General features: G+C 44.7%; 1 protein-coding gene and 1 pseudogene across 2 annotated transcripts; one reads left to right on the forward strand and one right to left on the reverse strand.

Annotated features, from left to right (window-relative positions):
- The first annotated feature begins 739 nt into the window (after nt 1-739).
- LOC147199755 (uncharacterized) lies at nt 740-8,766 on the forward strand (annotated as a pseudogene). Its single transcript, XR_015101915.1, has 4 exons — nt 740-806; nt 6,558-6,672; nt 6,746-6,855; nt 8,116-8,766. The product of XR_015101915.1 is annotated as an uncharacterized LOC147199755 (transcript).
- A 4,438-nt stretch (nt 8,767-13,204) lies between these two features.
- hoga1 (4-hydroxy-2-oxoglutarate aldolase 1) lies at nt 13,205-18,948 on the reverse strand. The gene is made up of 7 exons (XM_086120781.1): nt 18,711-18,948; nt 18,027-18,155; nt 17,454-17,581; nt 16,598-16,732; nt 14,394-14,490; nt 13,884-14,017; nt 13,205-13,631 (listed from the first exon to the last, which is right to left on the reverse strand). Exons 1-7 carry the CDS (start codon nt 18,946-18,948, stop codon nt 13,482-13,484), a joined length of 1,011 nt encoding a protein of 336 aa, XP_085976907.1. The 3' UTR covers nt 13,205-13,481.
- Nucleotides 18,949-20,381: the final 1,433 nt, after the last annotated feature.

Consider the following 20,381-nt stretch of genomic DNA (forward strand, 5'->3'; position numbering starts at 1 on the left):
CGGGCGCCGTTACTGTGGCAACATTCGATGGCGCGGAGACACTCCTCCTCCGACTCCGACTCCTCCTCCTCTTCCTCTGCTTCCACTTTTCAGCTGATCACACATCAGCAACAAACAATGGCACTTAACAAACAATAACGTTTAATGTGTCATTCTAGCTCTGGTAGTGACAATGAAACAAAAAAGGGTGTAAAAAAAAAAGGTGTAAAAAAAAAAGTCTTACATCAGTGCCACTGTAGGGTCAGCACCGTTTCATTTAGCCTGCAACCAATGCAAAAAAACCCCCAAAACAATAAAACAACATTATGGATACAGTCAATGCCAGCAAGATCAACTCTGCTGGCCTAAACATGATCAGAAACATTACCGAAATGTACAACATAAATGCAGTTTGTTCCATTAAATTTATTCTGTTTGATTTGGCTGCACTGCTTCCAGTATGTGAATGTGGCTTTATTTATTTATTTAGTCCAAGCAGAATTCTACATGTTACCGCGTCAATCGAAAAGCTTATTTTTCCTGATGGAACATTGAAAATAGGTATCGTGGTGACACAGGTCACTTCGACTGTTAGCAAAGGGACCTTTTATTTAAGCAATCAGATTTTACGTTTGTCCTTTGAGCACTAGATTGGGCTGTCACAATCGGATATTTTTAGAATCAATGATTCCATCGATTAATCCGATACAAATGTGTGTGTGTGTGTGTGTGTGTGTGCGTGCGTGTGTGTACAGGATCCATGACCCTGACACGAGGTTCCTTCACATACTCGAGCGGCGAGGAATACCACGGGGAATGGCAAGAAGGCAAGGAAGGCGAACGTTGGAATGCGTGGCGCAAACGCATCTGTTGCATGATAGCCCAGCTCAACTTCATCATTGTCTTCATCATCACAGTCACACTACACGCATGATGATGAAGACGCTTCATGCGTGTGTAGGTCATGTCCCCACCCTACCCCCATGTGCTGAAGCAAGCGCTTTGTGGCAAGGAGGCCTGGAGGTCGAGCTGAGAGAGTCATGTCATGTCATGTCATGTCATGTATGGTTACAAGAACATACCAGATCACTCAGTCAGCATGTACTATTCCCCCTCCCGTACCCTCCTGTGACTAATGTTTCTGTTTTAAGTCCTGTCTCATGTGACCATATTTTGACGTTAGCTCCTTTTGAAGAAAGAATAGGAAAAATATTTGTTTCCAATGTCGACCATTCCAGCAGCGATTGGTCGTGGTTTGTCACTCAGTGTGAAAGAACAAGTTTCCTTGAAGAAGACGTGAAGGCAATAAGCGAGGAAGATGCACCATCTGCCGCGTGGCGGGACTCGCCATCGCGCCACCTCAGCCCGAATTTCTCCTTGCAGGTTTTTGTTGTTGTTTAAACGCTTTGGGCCAAGGTTCAACACGCCCGCTAAGGCGGCGAAGGGTGAACATATGCTCGCCGCCGCGTCAGCAAGCAAACAGTGGCGACTGCTCTGGCTTCCCTGTCCTCTTTGTTTTCACTACACAACATTCTGTAGACAATAACAACAAAAACGTTGAAGCAGCTGCTTGGCAACCGTTAAGGTATTAAAGTTGAAGTAGTTTGGGTGGTCAAAAAATAAACCCAAAAAAAGGCTGTCCTACAAAAACAAACCCGTATGTTTCAGAGAAAGATGTAATCTTGAAAGCATAAAAAAGTCTTTTTTTTTTTTAGAATGCAGTTCATAGAATATATGCCTCTACATATTTTTTTAAGGATCTCTTTAGTCAGCGTCTCCATGAAATAAGGAAATCGAGGAGTCTTGCCTCATACCACCAAAACATTTCTCCCTCTTTGCGACTGTCGATATGAGATGATAAAATGAATCCCCTACACACAGGACCATATTTACTTCCGTAAACAGCAGGCCACATGACGTTGACGCCTTGCCTTCACATTAGAAGTTACATTTATATTTGCAACGCAAACGACGACATAAAAAGATTGGATTTTGCAAAAAAAAATAGGAATTGGGCATCACACCCTGCAGGGTGAACATAGCCATCATGGCACAGTCGAGAATTAATACATTTTCAAGAAAAAAATATATTTACAATATATTTTATAACAATAAATACCTAGTTTTGGAATTTAAAAAAGTGAAAATATTTGGAGATTAAAGTCAAATCTTTTTAAGTCCCAGTTCGAGAAGAATGGCCTGATATTATGAGAGAGAAAGAAAAGATTTGTGTATATAGTATTTTCCAGAGATACAGTAGTATTATATTTTTGAGGTGAACTGTAGTTATTTTAATAGAATAAAGTTATAATTAGTCCAAGCTATTGACTTGCGACCCCCCCCCCCCCGAAAAAAAAAATGCGGTGTTGAATAATTCAGCGGGTGATCAGGTTACAGGAAGTAGGTCACCAATCATCCATGACAGCCGGAAGCCTTTTTAAACACCCACTCGCACTTTTAGCATCCGCAATTAGCCAGTGACTGCGACCAAAAGGAGCTGAACTGCGGATTACGTCCCGACTGGACGGATCAAGTCCGAGCACAGGACATTATCCGCGGATAATCTGTCACTCAAACCCACACTCCAGCAATCAAAATAAAACACCATTTTTATGACTGTCACAAATTGTGAAGGACACCAAAATCTGTTCCCAACTGACTTAGTGCCACAAACAAAGAAAAACAAAAACACTTAGAACTGAATCTTGTCTAAAATCCTCAGTGGCATCTAACTTCAGAGGTCCCAGTGTGTATTATAAATTCAGGTTGTTTTCAATATATATATTTTTTGTAATCTGTAAACTGAACCGTGCTTGGATCATGTTCGCGCCCCTCAGAACAAAAACTGTCTCGAATTGTCTTCGGTGCAGAGATGCACCCCACTAATGGTCAGTCATTTATTTCGTCAACTAGTAGGCGTCAGTAAACCAGTCATCTTTATTGGTTAGTCAGTCACTCAATTAGTTAGTCAGCGAGACCGTTAAACCGGTCTCCCACTTAGCGATACGCGAACGTCGTGAATGTCGATTTTGCGTCAGGGTCCGCTCAAGGCCGCCAATGGTCGCAAAGACGCTCGCCGGGCATTTGCACACAGTTTTCCCGATCGCAAAGAAGCTTTGAACACTTGCTCGCGACCGCTAAAACTGTTGCCCAACGTGTTTGTGACCGTTGACGACCGTCAACGGACCCTCCGCCAAGCTTCGCCGCTCAGTGGGAGACGGGAGACAGGCTTTCGTCGGCAAGTGAGCCACCCAGTCCGTCGGTCAGTTGGTTGGCTCAAAGCGAGTCTGTGCCAGTGAGTCGGTCCGGATTTAGCTAGCCAGTCGGTCCGGATTTAGCTAGCCAGTAGATCAGTTGGCTCGTCAGTCAGTCCCTTTCTCGGTGAGTCAGTCTTTCAGTACAGTTTGTTAGTGACTGGGTCCGTTTGTCAGTTTGCTAGACTCGTGTTCGGGAATTCACCAAAACGGAGTCCCAATTGGACAGATCACGCTGAACGGCAAAAATCTTGACTCTTTGTCATTTGGTTGTGAAACCACCCCCAGGGTTGGAGCCCCCACTCCACCCAGGAAGTGCCTCCTGGTTTTTCTTAAAGCCGCCATTAGCCTTGAAATACTTAACTGGTGTAGGGTTTGCATACACACGCTAATATGTGTGATGTATACTGTATACATTCACGTGTTTGAGAAGAGCAAAGCCATCCGGACTTAGTTTGTCCAAATCTCTGGTCCAGATCACCCGCTAAGATTAAAGAGTGAAGCGCACTCTTCTGACAGATGGAGCGTTAATTTACTTCGCCATTAGCAAACTGGCTGGCCGCTATAAAGCCGCTGACAACGCCGACAACCCACCCCCACCTTGCTCCCTCCCGACCCCGTCAGCCACCTTTTCCTATCCGCCCCCTAAACGCCACTAAATCACATTCCTCACTTAGAACTCCTGCAAGGAACCCGAAGCCACTTATCGGCCTCGTTTGCTAACGAGAAGTGCTCGCTGCTCTCATGCACCCGCTGGGAATATTCAAATGTGAAATGAGACCTCGGAATATTCACATGATGGAAGGGAGAAAGAAAAAAAGCGCACATGCGCTGGCTTTCTTCTCAAGTCCTTCATCACACGCCATCCAATCCCGCCTTGATCTGAACACCAAAAAATATATATATATTTTTTTAAAACGCATTTGAACCGTGCCTCCTTTTTCCCGGCAAAGCCGCAAACTCATCTTCTTTGATGCCATCCTCCACCCACGTGCAATCACCGAAACGTGAGATTTTCCCAATTCTGCATTAGTATGCTACTACTGGCTGATTAATAAACCAACTGAATGAGTAACACGATGACCGACTACCTGACTGCCCTGCTAATAAATGAACGAACTAACTAAATGACTGACTGACCAACTTATCAACTTACAGGCTGAGTGATTGACTTCTATTACATGACTAAGGACTCATATTTAAACAGACCAACGAACCCACCAACTGACAAGCTGACCAACTAACTTCCAAGCTTCATGACTAACATGACTTCATTTGAGTGACTGATGAACAAACTAATTGGTTGACCAACCAATAGAGGTAACGCTACTAAGCAACTGACTCACAAACACATAGTTTAGCCCATCTGTCAAGTATACAGTTGCGAGAAAAATTCCCTTGTAGGACTTTGTCAAAGTACGAAACCTTGAAATTGCACAAAATGGCTGACTTCCTGTTCAATTTTGGCCAAGGCGGGACCCGGCCAAATATTAGTGTTGCTAGCATGTTGCTAGCTGTAGCCAGCCAACAGGGGGGGGTCGCCAAATATTCCCAGAATTACCTCTGGGGACATGATTATTTGAAGTTTCAAGAATCCGTCCCTAAAACTGAGCACAAAGTCAGCCATTTTGGTTTGAAGCAGACATTTTGCGGTATATTCCTTCGACAAATGCCGAACGTGGAATTCATCCAAAAAAGGACAAATCGGAAACTGATATCCTGGACAGATTGTAATGTGGTACAGACTCTGGTGCTCAAGTTTGAGGATCATTTTCGAGGTCTCCCTGCAAAAGGGAATGCCCTTTCCAACTGCCATTGTCAGGAATCTTCTCAAAAGCTGTACTGGTTGTCGGCTTTGGAGTTTTTTCTTTGGTGTCACTCAGCCGTGACGCGTTAGCCTAGCTGGCGCGCACGCACGCCAGCCGCGACAAAGTGGTTTTGTCAGCGGCGCACCGCGGGGACGTCATCCGGGACAGCTCGGAGACCGCCATGACAGGAAGTGTCACTCTGGCGGGATTTCACCGCTCAAATCCGACAAACAAATAAAAACAAAACAAAATAATATCATGATACAATTCATCTTTGCTCAGGAAGAAGGTGTCGTCGAGTTTATTCGCGTTTATGAAACGCGCTTCTAAAAATAATCTCCAGTGATGTCAGAACGAAAACACCGTCTTGATCATCCACATCACATCGACTTTCATTTCCATTTGTGCACTTATGATTTTCATTTTTCCTTTCGTGACTTTTTTCTTGTGTTTCTTTTCCGCGTTTACAGTCGAGTAGAGTCTGAATGGATTGTTTAGAACAAAAAAATTGAGCTCCCGAAGCCCCATTTTGCCTCGCAACACGGAATTTGGTACACACATCTATCGTGAGTCGACCCACTCAAAAGTGTCAAGTGGCCATGTTTGAAAAGACACGGGAAGTCGGCCGTTTTGGCTAGAAGTGGACATTTTAAGCACATTTTGGCCACTTTTTCAGGATCCTTTAACGACCACCCCCCAAGAGATTTTTGCGATTGCTACTACAAAATTGAGACCACACACTGTGTACAAGACAGATAAACTATGAAACGTGACTTCTTTTGACTTCTGGACATTGTGGGCAGGGGCTACGTCATCGGTGTGAAAATTTTGCCTTGGTTGGATAATTTAAAACTCAGCCTCCGAAGCCAGTTTGACTCTGTAACATGGAAATTTGGTGGACGTGTACAGTCAATACACCCACGCAAAGTCTCAGGAAGCCATGCCATACCGAAAGTCAGCCATTCTGTTTTGAAGCTCCTTTTTCAGCAGTCCTTAGTTTCAAAGTCCAACTCTTCCTAGAAATTTTGTCTGATTGCTCCCACGTAATTGGACTGATAACGCAAAATTGTGAAACATTTGACTTTTGGACTTGGCATGTGGGCGTGAAAGCAACATTCGATGAGGTGAACAGTTCCGTCTGTTTCAGTGTGGGGTTTTTTTTTTGTTTGTTTGTTTGTTTTTTTGGTTTTAGTTAAAGTCACCTAACTACATGAAATTTAGTATAGTGCACCTTTGGGTCATGAGTGGACCCACAAAAAAAAAATGTCTCAAAAAGCCATGCCTGAAAAGACACTGCAAGTCAACCATTTTGATTGGAAGCGGATCTTTTAAAGTCACTTTGGATGTTTTTCAAGAGGTCATTCAGTTTTGAAAGTTTATCTTGTGGTCGAAATTTTTTTTATTAAATGCGGGTTGTTGTTTTTTCTTTTTAATTCGTCCCCGGAAGCCAGTCAATCATGAGCGGACCCACAAACGTTTGCAGGCGAAAACCATCACAGAGCATTTCTTCTCGCAGGTCTGCGTCACGGCCGCGGCTAGCTGACTTTCAGCAACGGAACGTGCTACACGGCCCAGTTTGAGAACGGGCTCTTCAACGGCTGCGGCGTGCTGGTCTTCGCCGACGGTTCCAAGTCCTCCCGCATGTCGTGAGAACTATTTCGGATATCGGTCATTGAACGTCGAATGTTTTCTGGTGCCGTTCAGGTATGAAGGACAGTTCGTGCAGGGCAAGTTTCAGGGTGCCGGCGTCTTTACGCGATTCGACGGGATGACGTTCGAGGGCGACTTTCGGAGCGGATGTGTGAAAGGTTCCGGTAAGATGAGCCTCTTTCACATTACCCCCGCACGCCCCTAATTGTTTTTAAACGCTGCTTTGTGCAAAGGCTAAATAGAATGGTCGCATCAGAAGCATAATACGAGTCTTTTTTTCACACTGGCCATCAAAATCGCACTTTTCCTAGTCCCGTGTGTAAGGTACCATAATGACGGGGTGACGTCGACTGCTGCTCAAAGCCAAAAAGGAACAAGCAGTCAATAGGTGTGGTTTCCTTCTTTTTTTAGGAGTGGCCAAATGTGGAGTCCGAAATGATGTCTCGGGGTTAAATATTAATGTGGTGTTTGGCTAACATTTAACCGAAACGCTTGCGTCGCTGACTCAAGTCCACTTGTTGTGATGTGGCACGCGTGCACTATGGCTGCCGAACAAAAGCATTAAAAAACTCAATCGACAAAAAATGTTTTAAAAATGGGGCGGGGGGGGGGGGGTGACCAGATCTGATCCAGATTGCAATATAAATGTAATGTGAACGTTTAATTGACATGATCAAATAGTGGTCATTTGGCGTGGAGTTTGCATTTTTTATATGAATTGTTATGAAAAATGACAATCCGAAGCCCCTCTCCAGCTTGTTTTACATGCCCCCCCCCCCCCCAATTCAAATACTCTGTAATCGTTAACAGGCTTCTGGAAAGCTTGCTGATGAGCTCATCACTTCAATTAGGTGCGTTTAAAAGAGGATGGGACCCTTGAGGACTGGACTTGGGCAGCCCCGATTTAGAGTTTTTGTTTGTATGCGAAATTTCGTTCTCCTACATCAGAAGAATTTCGGAATCTGGAGTCAATTGGACCTCAAGGCAAATGATTGAGTCTTGGCTCAGGTATTTGAGTGCCATTGTGGTTTGAGCTCCACGGCTGAAAGCTAAAAAATGAATAAATAAATAAATAAATAGCTTGTTAGATACTGCACGTGCCTTTAGGAGGCGGGCCCTGGTGCTTCTGCGCGCAACTGCCTGCGCACGAGTTGTGGTCGACAGCAGCTCCTGCATGAGTGTGCTCAATGTGTGAAGTGTTTTTGTTTTTTTTTTTAACCCGTCCCATGACCTTTGATCAACGTCTGACAAGTGCATCGACTGCTGCTCTCCTTTCCCTCATTTGAGGGCACCCAATAAACAAGTAGAGCCCACTTAGAAATTGTGTTAGCGCAACCGGTGAATATAGCACAAAGGAACACTGTCCCGGCGTGTTGACCGAAAGTGGCCTCAAAGTGGTTTTAAAATATGCGTGTCCCTCACAGGACTGTTGACGTTTGTGGACGGCGGCGGCGTCCATGAGGGCGTCTTTGAGAGCAGCCAGTTGATGAGACGGGGGAACAGTCAGGTGGCGGTCCAGAGGCCTCAGGCAGCCGCCGCCAAGGCACACTGAACTGTGACGCCAGTTTCTGATGTCACTGACGAGGCCACGCCCCTCCTTCTAGTTACACATCCAAAAGACGACTTTTACATTATGATCCTAGTTGGGTTTTTTTTTTTAATGGGTGCTCTTTTTTATTATTTTTCTGACATTTTATATGTTGCAGTGCTTGTTTTCTTCAAACGTAAAAAAACAAATTTCAATGCTGGTGGGGGGGGGGGGGGTTGTGGAGTCATTAACGGTATCATCTGTCCATGTTTCACTGTATTTGTTTTGAATTCATGTCATATTCAGGACACATTTTGAGCTTGAGCATCAACGAAGGTTCACTTACTTTCTGTGCTTAGTTGTGACGCTAACGAAGCGTGCAATGAGTTGCGGCGAAGTCGACGTGCCCGCCGGGATTGGTGCACATTCGGTCGTTGTGCGTGGGTGGACTGCGCGTGCGCGTGGGGTGTTAAACAGCAAATGGAGTCAATTGTCAGTTCTGATTATCTGTGAGCCTGTTTAATTTGGTATGTACTTTGTATTTGTGTGCGCGCCTGTGTGTGTGTGGGGGGGGGGGGGGGGGGGGGGGTCAATCGCACTGTTTTAATTGGCTCTGGGATCAGAGCCCTGCCGACTGTTACTCTTAAACGCCACTCGTGTCGCTCCACTTGTGCGTATCGGCGTCGCGCGCGCGTTTTGTGCGTTACACAACCGCCACTCGTCGAGGGCCACAAGAACCCTTTCAAAGCCACTTCACGGCATCCAAACAAAAGAGAATCAATGGGAGTGGGACATTCCGGATGTTTCTCTTGGAAGGTGGGGGGGGGGGGGGGGGGGGGGTTCTCTCATCAACACCAAAAGAATGCTGGGCTGAGGCCAAATGGGAGGTTAGCTAAAATTATCTTAATGTTGCTTTAAATATAATTACAAAAGGACTTATTTTTAAAAATTAATAAATTTAAAAAACGATATTTATTTCACATAAAAAATATTTGTTAAACGCTCAGCGGTTCCTTTTCGCTTTTAAACTAATTTGAATCTTTCATGGACCTCACATGTTTCCTGGTATGTATTTTGGAGTTTTAGAAATTTCGATTAAAACCCGTCAACGTATTTGCCAAATGCAAAAATATGTCAGACAGCCTTGAGAGTCCAGAGAGTGCAGTGGCGGGGGGGGGGGGGGGGGGGGGGATTAAATCATTTAAATCACTGCCTTCTACCTCTTTACATACTTTGAGCGTTATTACATGAAAAGGACTCAAATGAATAGAATCGACGACGCTGGCTGCCTCTCTCCCGAATGAGAAATGTGAAGAAGCGATTTTAATTGGAAGACACCCAAAGAAAGATGCTGAAATGAGAAACGCTGTGAAAAATCAAAGGGCGAGGCATCTTAAAAAAAAAAAAACACACACACAAACAAAAAGACTTCCTTAGGGCAAAAGTCAAAAGTCTTTGGGATCAAATATTAACTTTGGTCAAGGTTTGACTCGGAGGAATTTGGAGCTTGACAAAAGTCTGCTCGCAGTGTGGATGGAAGAAGACGGCGCTCCGAGGGACATTCCAGGTGCTCTGACTATCCAACGTGAACTCAGGGCGCCTTCTGCATCAATTGCACTTTTTAATCGGATGTCACAAATTCACAGCACAAAATCGCCTTTGATTCGCCTAAAAACTGAAAATGTGATGATTTTACGATCTAACGTTTGTTTTTATGTCAAAACACAGTGTGGAGAAACGAAAACAAAAATAAAGAAAATGCAAGACGGTTAAATTAAATCTTTGTTAAGAAAGAATTCACAGTTTAAAAACCGTTTTGGTTGTTTGTGTCAGTCAGAAGGTCAGAAAGAAAAAACTGTCAACCCCCCCCCAATATTTTTGCACTGAATGTATTTTTCAATAGTTTTTTTTAAGTTGTACGTTTTGTCGAGAAATGCTTTTTGACATTTTTTGGGGTGTGAAATCTGTCAAAGTGTCAAGAGAAATTTTTGTATTTTAAAGTAACTTTTGGTTGTCATCCGAGCAAAAATTTGACTTCCTTTCCTACTTATCATCTTTTTTTTTTTTTTAAAGAAAAACTGCATTTCTGAGGGGAAAAAAATGTTCTACGATAAGTCTGATCGTCCGCACTCGCCTTGCAAGAATGTTGTTTTGCCCCCCCCCCCCCCCCCCCCCCCCGAGACCTCGTATGTACAACAACAAAATTATTTTGGGTTGTTTTTCCAAAAAAGAAAAAGAAACACTCGACAAAGGTGGAAATAAAGTAGGGGATGAGCTGTGGGAAGAGCTACATAAAAACAAAGCATTTCTATTCTTTTGGGTTACTGTGCGACCTCAAACACACACACACACTCGTGAAGAGCACATGGAGCATTTTGAAGTGGGATCAAACTGCCTGGCAGGTCGAGCGAGTTTTTTTTTATTAGCAGCGCACGGCTGTCAACGAACGCTTCCCCTCCACCCAAGTACTCCCCCCCCCGCCACCCTCGGCCAGTGTCACTTAAATAGCTTTAAGGTGTGTTTGGGTTGGACTTTCACCTCCTCCTCCCGCGTTTCCCCGGCAACCGTCCAGATTTGCCTTTCATTTGTATCATCTCCATCCAGAGTGCGGTGCTTTAGCTTGGCCACAGCGCAGCCTGTTGCCATGGCGAACTGTTTAAATATCAGCCGCACATCGGATTCTTATTCATATTGTGCCCTCAACGGATGTGTGCGTGTGCGGGGATGTGCGTGAACGTGTGTGTCGCTGTTTGCAAGATTCAAAATAACTTTCTTTTTTTTTCCCGTGGAGCAGTTTTGCTAATCATTGACTTCATTTGAGGACAATTTTCCAATTCTGAGGTGCATTTTTTTTTTATCGATTTAAGGGGAAGTAAAGTCCTTTTTTTCCCTTTACAGTAATCGATATTGACATTGCATTTGTGGAATATGAATTAAGCAGCAAAATGAATCCTTTAACTTTTTTTTTTAATCCATTTTACGGGGCAGCCATTTTATTTGCGAATGTCACATGACCAAACCCAACGAACAAGTGTGCGATAATTCAGCCCTGCGGCACTACGATCTCATTTTCAGTTGACGGCAGGTTAGCTTAGCGATGAGCATGGCTTCTCCGTCTTTCGTCGTCATTCGTGAGAACGAGGATTGCTGAGCACCTCTGCGATGTGATACTATGGTAGGTGACGCGAGCGTGTTAATCCACTTGAACGCGCGTGCATCCGGCCCAGCGAAGTGTTTTGGGGACCGTCTCGGCTGATCGAAAAATCGTCCTTTTCCATCTCACTCAGTTTTGCTACTTTGTGTGACTTGACGAGGCACAAAGTGCACGATTTGACTCGCAATGTACAACGCGCAAACGCCTTGTCTGTTTTGTTTCTGCGTGCAGCCGTGTCTCAGTTTTTGTGTTTTGTTTGGTTCTGGATCGTGTTCGAGGGAGTATCTGTGTGTGCATATATGTGTGTGTGTGTGTGTGTGTGTGTGTGCATTTGAGCGAGTCCACAAAAGAGACGCTCCCCGAGTCCCAAATGTCTTTTTCTTCTTTTTTCCTTCTTCATTTTGTTAATCCGTCTCCACGGAGAGGACGTGGCTATTTTTATGCTTCTTCCGTAACAACGAGGGAGCGAGTCAAGAGAGGCGGTGCGGAGGAAGCCGTTTTTGTGTCATCTTCTCGGGGGAGCTTCCCAAAAGATTTTTTTTTTTAACCCGTTTGGAGAGGACGTACTCACGTGCATGCTGATAAAACGCAATAAAAATGAAATGTGAAACCAACACACACACACACACATTACAAGGGACTGCGTGTGGTTTTGTGTGTGTCTAATTGGTCTGCGTCCCACCGTGCACGGCGGGACATTGGAGAGTTTGTGCTTGTCAATGTCAATGTGAGCCTACATTGAAGGGGTGGGTGGGAAAAAAAATTATATACAGTATATATATAGATATATGCAGTAGATCTATATATATACATACATATATATAAAACTGCATATGTCTATTTATGTATGCATGACTTTATAGGAATACCGAGTCACATGTTCAATTTGCACTTAAAACAGCGTCGCTTCCCCCATGGGGCTCCTTTAATTTGCCGCTTTTATTTTAATCTACATCTCACTGTCGCGCGCGCTGCAGGCGTGATGATGGAGGTGCATGTGTAAATACGGTAAGAGGAGGATGGCATGGGAAGGGGAGGGATGGGATGGGGCTAGCACCAGGAGCCTCATTTGCATATCCAACATTTGAAAGAAGCCTCACTTTGATGCTCTCATCTTCCAGCTTTGAGGCGCTTCAAGCCTCTGATAACGCATTTTTTGTATGTAAGTGTGTGTGTGTAATATTTTTTAATGGTCTCCATCTTTTTTTTTGACACAGTAAACCAAATAATTTTCCCAAGTCATTTATGTGACGCTGAAGAAATTCCCTCAACTTGTCATAAAGCATTTTTAATATTTAAAAAGTAATCACAGGCGCCACTATATTAACATGATCAAATATGTCGTTCAAAAATGGTCATCGTAATCGTGAGCGGTATTTATTTGCTTTTTTTTAATCTAGTAAATCCACTTTTCAAGATGGCGAGTACGGACGGAACCTTGACGGTGGTAGTACATTTGTATTTGTTTTTTAAACACGAGATGACGCCACTCTTCCTGTAAATTTAATACAATACTCCCAAAATTATTTCATTTTCTGTTATCAATGGAAAATAAAAGAAATTAACTTAAAAAAAATCCACTTTAAAACGTAACTACACAAAAATTGACACGACGCCATGTTTTAATGTTGTTGCCATTCTTCTCCACCGATTGGCTGAGCGCAGTCACATGGTACACTAGACAGTGTGCCTCTTTTCAAAGTCTTGTTAAATTTCTGCCCCCCCCCAAAAAAAAAAACACTTTGACATGATCGCTTTTTAGACCTTTTTTAAAAGTACGACTGATGAAATATTTTGTGTATAAGATGACACGTAATGAGCCATTGTTCGATCAAGATTAATTTGATGTTTTATTCAATTTTTGTTCATGATGAAAATCAATTCTGTGAACAATTTTTTTTTAACTGCATTCTCCAATTTTGGGTTACTCGTTGACCACGCGTGTCGATTTCACCGAACTTTTGGGGTTATTCATTGAACCCAAAAGGCGTTCACTTCCCTTGTGCCATTGCTAAACCTTTTTTGGGGGGGGGGGGGTTCTTTTTGGGTGAGTTGTGTATAATTACCAACGTGCATATGGAATTTAATAAAGGCACATGCACATACATTCAGAGCCATCCATTGGAGGCGAAGTCTCGTCGGAGTTGCTGCGTCTGTTCCTGGTCGAGCGGCCGAAGAGGCGAGCGACAGACGCCGCCATAGAAGCCGAACCAGTCCATGGCCTGTTTGAGTGCGGGCACGCCCAGCTTGCGGGTCACCTGGCAGCACATGTGCGAGCAAGTCAGAAGGGATCGCCATGTATTTCGTTAGCTTGCGCGCCTCACGGATAAGTCATGAATAGCAAGTCACAGTCAAGTCTTTTCATAAGGTTTAGCCAAAGTTGCAAGTCCTAAACTTGCCGAGGCGAGTCACGTCGTTTGACTCGACTCTCCCATTTCTGCCCAGAAACACACGTGTCAATCAATGATTTTTTTTTTTTGCTGACATGTTAGTATGGAGTGCGTCCTTACGGCAGCGTTGGGTTCGATAAGCCGCTGCTGCAGCTCTCTGGCTTGTTCCCAGCGACCTGACGTACACAAATGCGCCAAGTCACACAGCGGCTTGCCCAGAATGTTCGCCAGCGCGCAGACTCCGCCCACCGCACCTGAAATGCAAACCAATCACAACACCTCAAACTTTGGGCATTTTTCTTTTTCCTGCGCTTGCATCTTACTGAATCAACCTTTTTTTCCCCACACAATCTGAAGAAATCTGACTATTGTGACTTAAAATTTCTAATTAATAATTTTGAAAAATAGGACTTCAAACATAGATTGGGGAGAAGAAAAAACAACAACTCTCTTGCCGTTTTAATGAAATGATATGCAAGTGACTTATACTGTATTCGTAAAACGTGGGATTCACTCAGCTCGTTAGCTCAAAAGGCTAACTGGAGGGATGGTCACTATTGACGGGCATTTCCAAGACTCGCCAGGTACAGTCGGCGCTGCTGGCCGCTAGGTAAGCATTTCACGACTTACCAACACAGTAGGCGGCCATAAGGAAGCCGGCCGAGCCCGCCAGAACCTGGAAGTCCCGGTCTTTGGTTTTGTGGACTATCAGGCCCATCGTGGTGATCTGCGCACGAAACACAGCTTGAGGCAACAAAATGGCCGAAACAGGTGCCAATGCGAGTGGACTGTAACCCTAAAACATGAAGGTTCATTCCCCAAATCACGCCTTGGTCTGAAGCAGTGGTTCTACACCTTTTTAGAGGTACCAAACCCAACCAGTTAATATGCAAATTCACTGAACCCTTCATGAGTGAAAAATAAATAACTAAATATTTTTACAAAGTCAAGGTATTAAGAAAACGCATATATTAAAAACAGAAAAAAGTAAATACAATTTCAAGGAATAAGTATACTTTTTTTTTTTAATTGTACGACGTACTATCACGACAGTCACACGTTGACTCCGAAGCGAACAAAATTTCCCACCAGCAAGCAATGCCATGTGACCATTTGCAGCTAGCGATGGCCAAGGGGTGTCATAGCTAATTGACATGTTGACTCGCGTGTGTCTTACCCTCCATGGCAGAGGCTCCGTCGAACCCCTGAGGTTCGATCGGACCCAGGTAAAGAACCACTGGTCTGGAGTGTGTCACGAGTGTGTTTCTTTGAGGTCCCTAATTTGGTCAGCAGAGGGTGCCACAGGTCAAATAAATGTCTTGACAAACGTCTTCCATTGGCTGCCTGGGATCACATGACCACATTCCCCAGCGGTGGGAATCAACGTCAAAGATAGCTCATGAATCATTAATAAGCTGCCTGTATTTCTTTTAATTGTCTTTAGCCCAATAGAACTGAGGCAATCAAAGGACTCCGCAGGGAATAAGCTCCGCCTCCTCTGTGTGTATTTTTAGGTAGCGATTGTCAGTCGGGCGTCAGCTTTGTCAGCTCCTTAAAGGTGATTTTTTTTTTTTTTAAGGACGTGAAACGCAGTTCAAAGCGCACTCACTCTGCGCACCTACGGGGGATGCACAGGAGAGAAACGCCTGCAATCTCATTTCTAACACGAAGTCTCTGTCTAACTAACTCAGACTGGCTGTCTGACTGAATAAAAGACTACAGTAGTTCACCAACAAACTGATTAAGCAACCATCTCAATACCTAACTGTCTGACTGCGAAATTCACTCAGCAAGTAATTGACTGGCTAAATGACGAGCTGCCATGACTTGGTGAATAGCTAATTGCTAACTGACGGACTGCCTGAAGAACCAACTAACAGACTGACCAACTGACTTCACTAAACTCAACTGACTGTGACTGAATGGCAAACAAACCAACTGATTGACCAATCAACTGTTAACTCCCGAGTAAGGTAACCAACTAACTGACGGGCAACAGACCGGTCGACTAGCTTACCAACTTTCTGAATAAATAACTAACTAATTGATCAACTACCTGAGTGGCTAAACAACTCACTGAATAACTGGCTAACTGACCACCAAATTAACCAGGTGGGTGACAGACTCACTTACAGACTGACTGATGGACTGAAAACCTGCTAACTACCCGATTGACTAACCAATTGACTGGCTGGCTAACTGACAAGCTAACCAAGTGACAAATATGAGAAGCTAGCCTCTCAACAGACTTGAGGCAAAAAGTTAGTTGAGTTGTGAGATTTGTCATCGGACTTTTGGACAGTGGGAAAAATTCTTCCGGCAACCCGTCTGGCGACCTCTCACCTTCTGCTCCGCCAGTTCCCGCCTACGAGCGAGACGGTTGCGGCGGCGGCGTGGGCGTGGGGGCGCGGGGTCGAGCGCCGCCGTCTTCCTCCCAAATCGCAAATCCAGTCAGACGCTTCCCACACAGCCGAGCGCGGATGTGGATTTTTTTTTCGCCCCCCCACAACCGCAGCCTCAAATGCGACGCGACGCGTCGGCTGACCTGCCTCCCTGCCGAGTGCACGGTGCTCGCTCGCCACTCTTTTCACGGTCTCGTTTTTGCTATTTTCAACTTTTTACTTCCGAACACTCAGGGCAACAGCCCACCGACGACGAGAGAGCGGAGTCCTTTGAGACGTTCGGAGAGGAAATGCTCTTTCCTCTTGCCTTGACCCAACGACATTTTTCACAAAAGCGTGAGGAAAACTGGCCTTCTCTCTCCCAGCCTCGTGCTCCCTCCTTCACCCTCACAAATACTCGCTGAGACTGCGTAAAAGAGGGCGCCTCCTCACGTCTCCGCCGCTGTCCTTGAGCCCGACGATGTTCGGATGTTGGGACAGACGCACGACGGCGTCCAGCGGCAGCTCCAGGCCCGTGTTCGCCGGGACGCTGTACAAAATCAGCGGAACCTCGCTGCCGTCTGCCACCTGCGTGGTGACACAAGACGGCGACATTCGTCACATTCATTTCTCCCTTTCTGCTCTCATTGTGAAGTTCGCATAATTCAACATTGCAAATCCATTTACAGTTTTCTTTTTGAATACCATCATAATGGCAGAATACCAAAGTAAGTCAGATACACAATTTTATAGATGCATTGAAGATATCGAACAATATATGATGAAATGTGAAATTTGTTACAAGTAGAAAGAACACGGTGTCCGAATTTCACCAGTATGGTATATTTAACAGTTTTAATAATTAAATGATTGATTAAATTGAGAGTATAATAGGAAATTCATACAGAGAGCACGACCTCCCACTGAACGTTCGGGAAGCCCCCCGCGACCCCTCGCTGCCCATCTTTCAAAGCCGTCTTAAAAGTCATTTTGATTCTCTGACTCGGCATGAGACTCGATTTTTAGTTTGACTGTTTTTGTGTTTTCAATTGCCTTTGTTATTAATTTATTGTTTGTTGTTGTTGTACGACTTATTTTTATCGCTCTACAGCACTTTGTCGACTTCTTTAGTGCTCTCAAAATTGAGTTGAGTCCTTTCACACTTTGTTTTGAAGCGCACTGACTCCAAAGGAAAAAAAAGGGGGAAAAAAGTGTCCCCGTGATGGCTCATTACTGGAAAAACAGCTAAGTGGCATTATTGGAAAAATGAAGGGAGCACAGGATGCGTTTTGTGGTTTCCGTGTTTGACCTTAGTGAAGTGCTGGACCAGGGCGTGAGAGTCCATCTTGCCTTTGTAGAAGCACGGCGTCACCACCAGGACAGCGTCGGCGCCGGCCGCCGCCATCTTAGCCGTGAGATCCAATGTGGCTCTTGTGGCTAAACGACAATCACATCACAACACATTTCAAGTCGACAATCATTTTTACTGTCACTTACGCAAAGTGATGCTATGTTGTGGCATCTTGAGACCAAAGAAAGGGGAGGAGCTTCATTTAGACAGGCCATAGCTTTGTCTAATAGAGGGAGAAATGCTTGGGCGCCATCTTGTGGCATTTACAGGCAATTACAAGGTTTTGGGCTTCAATTCAAGTTCTCAAGGGGAAGTCAAGGCAAAATGTCCATTGCAAGAATGTGTTGAATATGCGCCCACTAAACATGGTCTTCTAATTAATATATCTTTTGTGAAATGAAGCAGATTAATCGACCCGTTTCAATCCATTTCACGGGACTGCCACCATGGCTTTTCAGGACAGTAAAGAAATATTAACACTTTGAATACTTCCACCCGCTGACAAAACACACGCATACACTTTTAACGCACATTCGCAGCCGGAACCGGCGATGAGCAGCTTGTCGGCTGGCATCGAGCGTCGCACCCTCTTCACCACCTCCACGCGCTCCTCCTCCGTCAGGTAAGGGTACTCGCCATTGGAACCCTGCACCACCAGACCTGCGCAAACACAACACACAAGGCCAAACAACCGCAGTGTGATTGACAGGTCCCCAAAATCAGACATTTCATCATCATCAGCGACTGCGTGCATCCTTATGTCCACGTTGAAGAGCATTACAATATGGTAATAGTGGGAAAAAGAGAGACAAACTGAAATGCTTTCTAAAATAATATGAAAAAATGGGCGGGGGCTATAAAAGTGAACAAAACGTACAATTACTTTTTACCAAGGACAAAACGAAACCTTTTAATTCAAGTCAATTTAAGAGCAAATTGTGACCGTTTTCAACCTCTGCTTTTGCCGGAAGTGACGCACGCTCAACTTTTGAATTTAGTTTTTGTATTTATCTAATTGCTGTGTGCCCTGCGATTGGCTGGCAACCGATTCAGGGTGTCCCCCGCCTACTGCCCGAAGACGGCTGGGATAGGCTCCAGCACCCCCCGCGACCCTAGTGAGGATCAAGCGGTTCGGAAAATGGATGGATAATTGCTGTATTTGGTAGCGAACGTGTGAACAATTATTGCGATGATGCTTCATCCACTTGTTCTGACCTTTAAATGGAATCTCAGCGTACTTGCGAAGATTGTGCTCCAACTTGTCGTAGTCGACGTCCTCCCGCTCAGTGAAGGGGGTCGCGATGGGAGGGTAGACGCCGCTCAGGTCGAGCCGAACGCCGGCCGAGCTCAGGGCGCGGGCCCCGTCCGAACCGGAGCTGCGGCCGAGGCCGAGGCGTGTTGCTGCTGTTGTCAGCCAGCGGGACGAGATCAACCGAGCTCCGGACCTCAACATACTGTAACGCCGGCAGTACCGCAGTTGCTACCACTCCACTTGTAACTTGTTCTTCTTGTCGTTAGTGTATTTGGACTGTACGTGGTTCTTGTCAGTTAATGTCTGAGCCGTCTGGTTAAATATTGACGACGGTTCGTGCTTTTTGGCTTGTTCGGTGCCTCAAATGTTGACTTGAGCTTGTTCACTTTTTTTTCTTCACAGGTACTGTGGGCTGCCGACACACATGAGAAGCCCGAGTAATCACATGAGCGCCCCCAAGTGGCGTACGCCACACCCACATGCGTGTTTTCCCAAACGCCCACGCGTGAATGAAAATGATTTGAAAAAATAATTGAAATTTAATCAGTATACAGTAATCGTTGAAGTCGAACGTGAAATGATGAAAGGAATGCAACTCTCAAGTGGACTTTACGTAGCTCCTTAAAAAATGAAATCAATCCACTGCACCGGGTGCTCCCCATGTTGTTTGTCTTGACGTTGCTGCCACCTTGTGGTTAACGTTATACCTCGCAACTTTTGCTTGCAGAAGCTCATCAATCCATCAAGTGGAGTTTAACACGGGGGAAAAAATTAGTATGAGGCACTAATTGCATAACTGGGCGGTGTCGTGGCATTACAACACGTGCACAAACCTTAAAACGCATAGCAAGACTTGAGTGACAGCTAAAAGTCATATGTGTAATACAGAGGTGAAATTGAAATAATAACAACAACAACAAAAAGATATCTACGTTGTGTTAAAGATAAATAAGAACAGAATATATAACACAAGCAAAGACGAGGCGATGTTCACCTCTTAGTCAAACAGTTTAAGGACAATGTTCCTCAATGTGCAATGGTAAGGAATGAAGCGATTTCATCATCTACGGTCCACAATATCATCAAAAGGTTCAGAGAATCTGGAAAAATCATTGCATGTAAGCAGCAAGGCCCAAAACCCAACAGTGAATGCCCGTGACATTCGATCTCACAGGCTGCAAAATACACCCGTGACCTGTTGAACAGCTGAAGGTGTACATCGAGCAAGAATTGGACCAGCAAAGGACAACAAGCCCCGGTTTCCTGTATTTATGACAAGTTGCTTCGGGGTACACAAGACCAATTTAAAAAAAAAAAGGTTTGTCATTGTGATACGAGACGGGTGGCAACTGGCATATTGGCAACCATGGGCGGGAAAAGTGGGAACAACTTTTTTTTTTTTTTTGGCACGGCTGGGCTTCTGTAGTTTGCTTGTTCAAATATGCTTTTCAACCCAGTACCGTAGGAACTTTTGTAGCTTGTTAAGAAGGACATATAGTAAATAAAAAGATAGAGAGAATAATCTTTAAAACGTTAAGGGTGCTAGGACTCCCGATGGTTTACTTCCTGGATAGCTCGCAAAAGTCAACGTCGTCATCGTCATCATCATCAGAACCAGGCTGACGTCGCTCGTC

Source organism: Hippocampus guttulatus, chromosome 9 (genome assembly GCF_054856545.1).
Source record: "Hippocampus guttulatus isolate MCC_2025c chromosome 9, RoL_Hgut_1.0, whole genome shotgun sequence".
In the NCBI taxonomy this organism is placed as follows: domain Eukaryota; kingdom Metazoa; phylum Chordata; class Actinopteri; order Syngnathiformes; family Syngnathidae; genus Hippocampus; species Hippocampus guttulatus.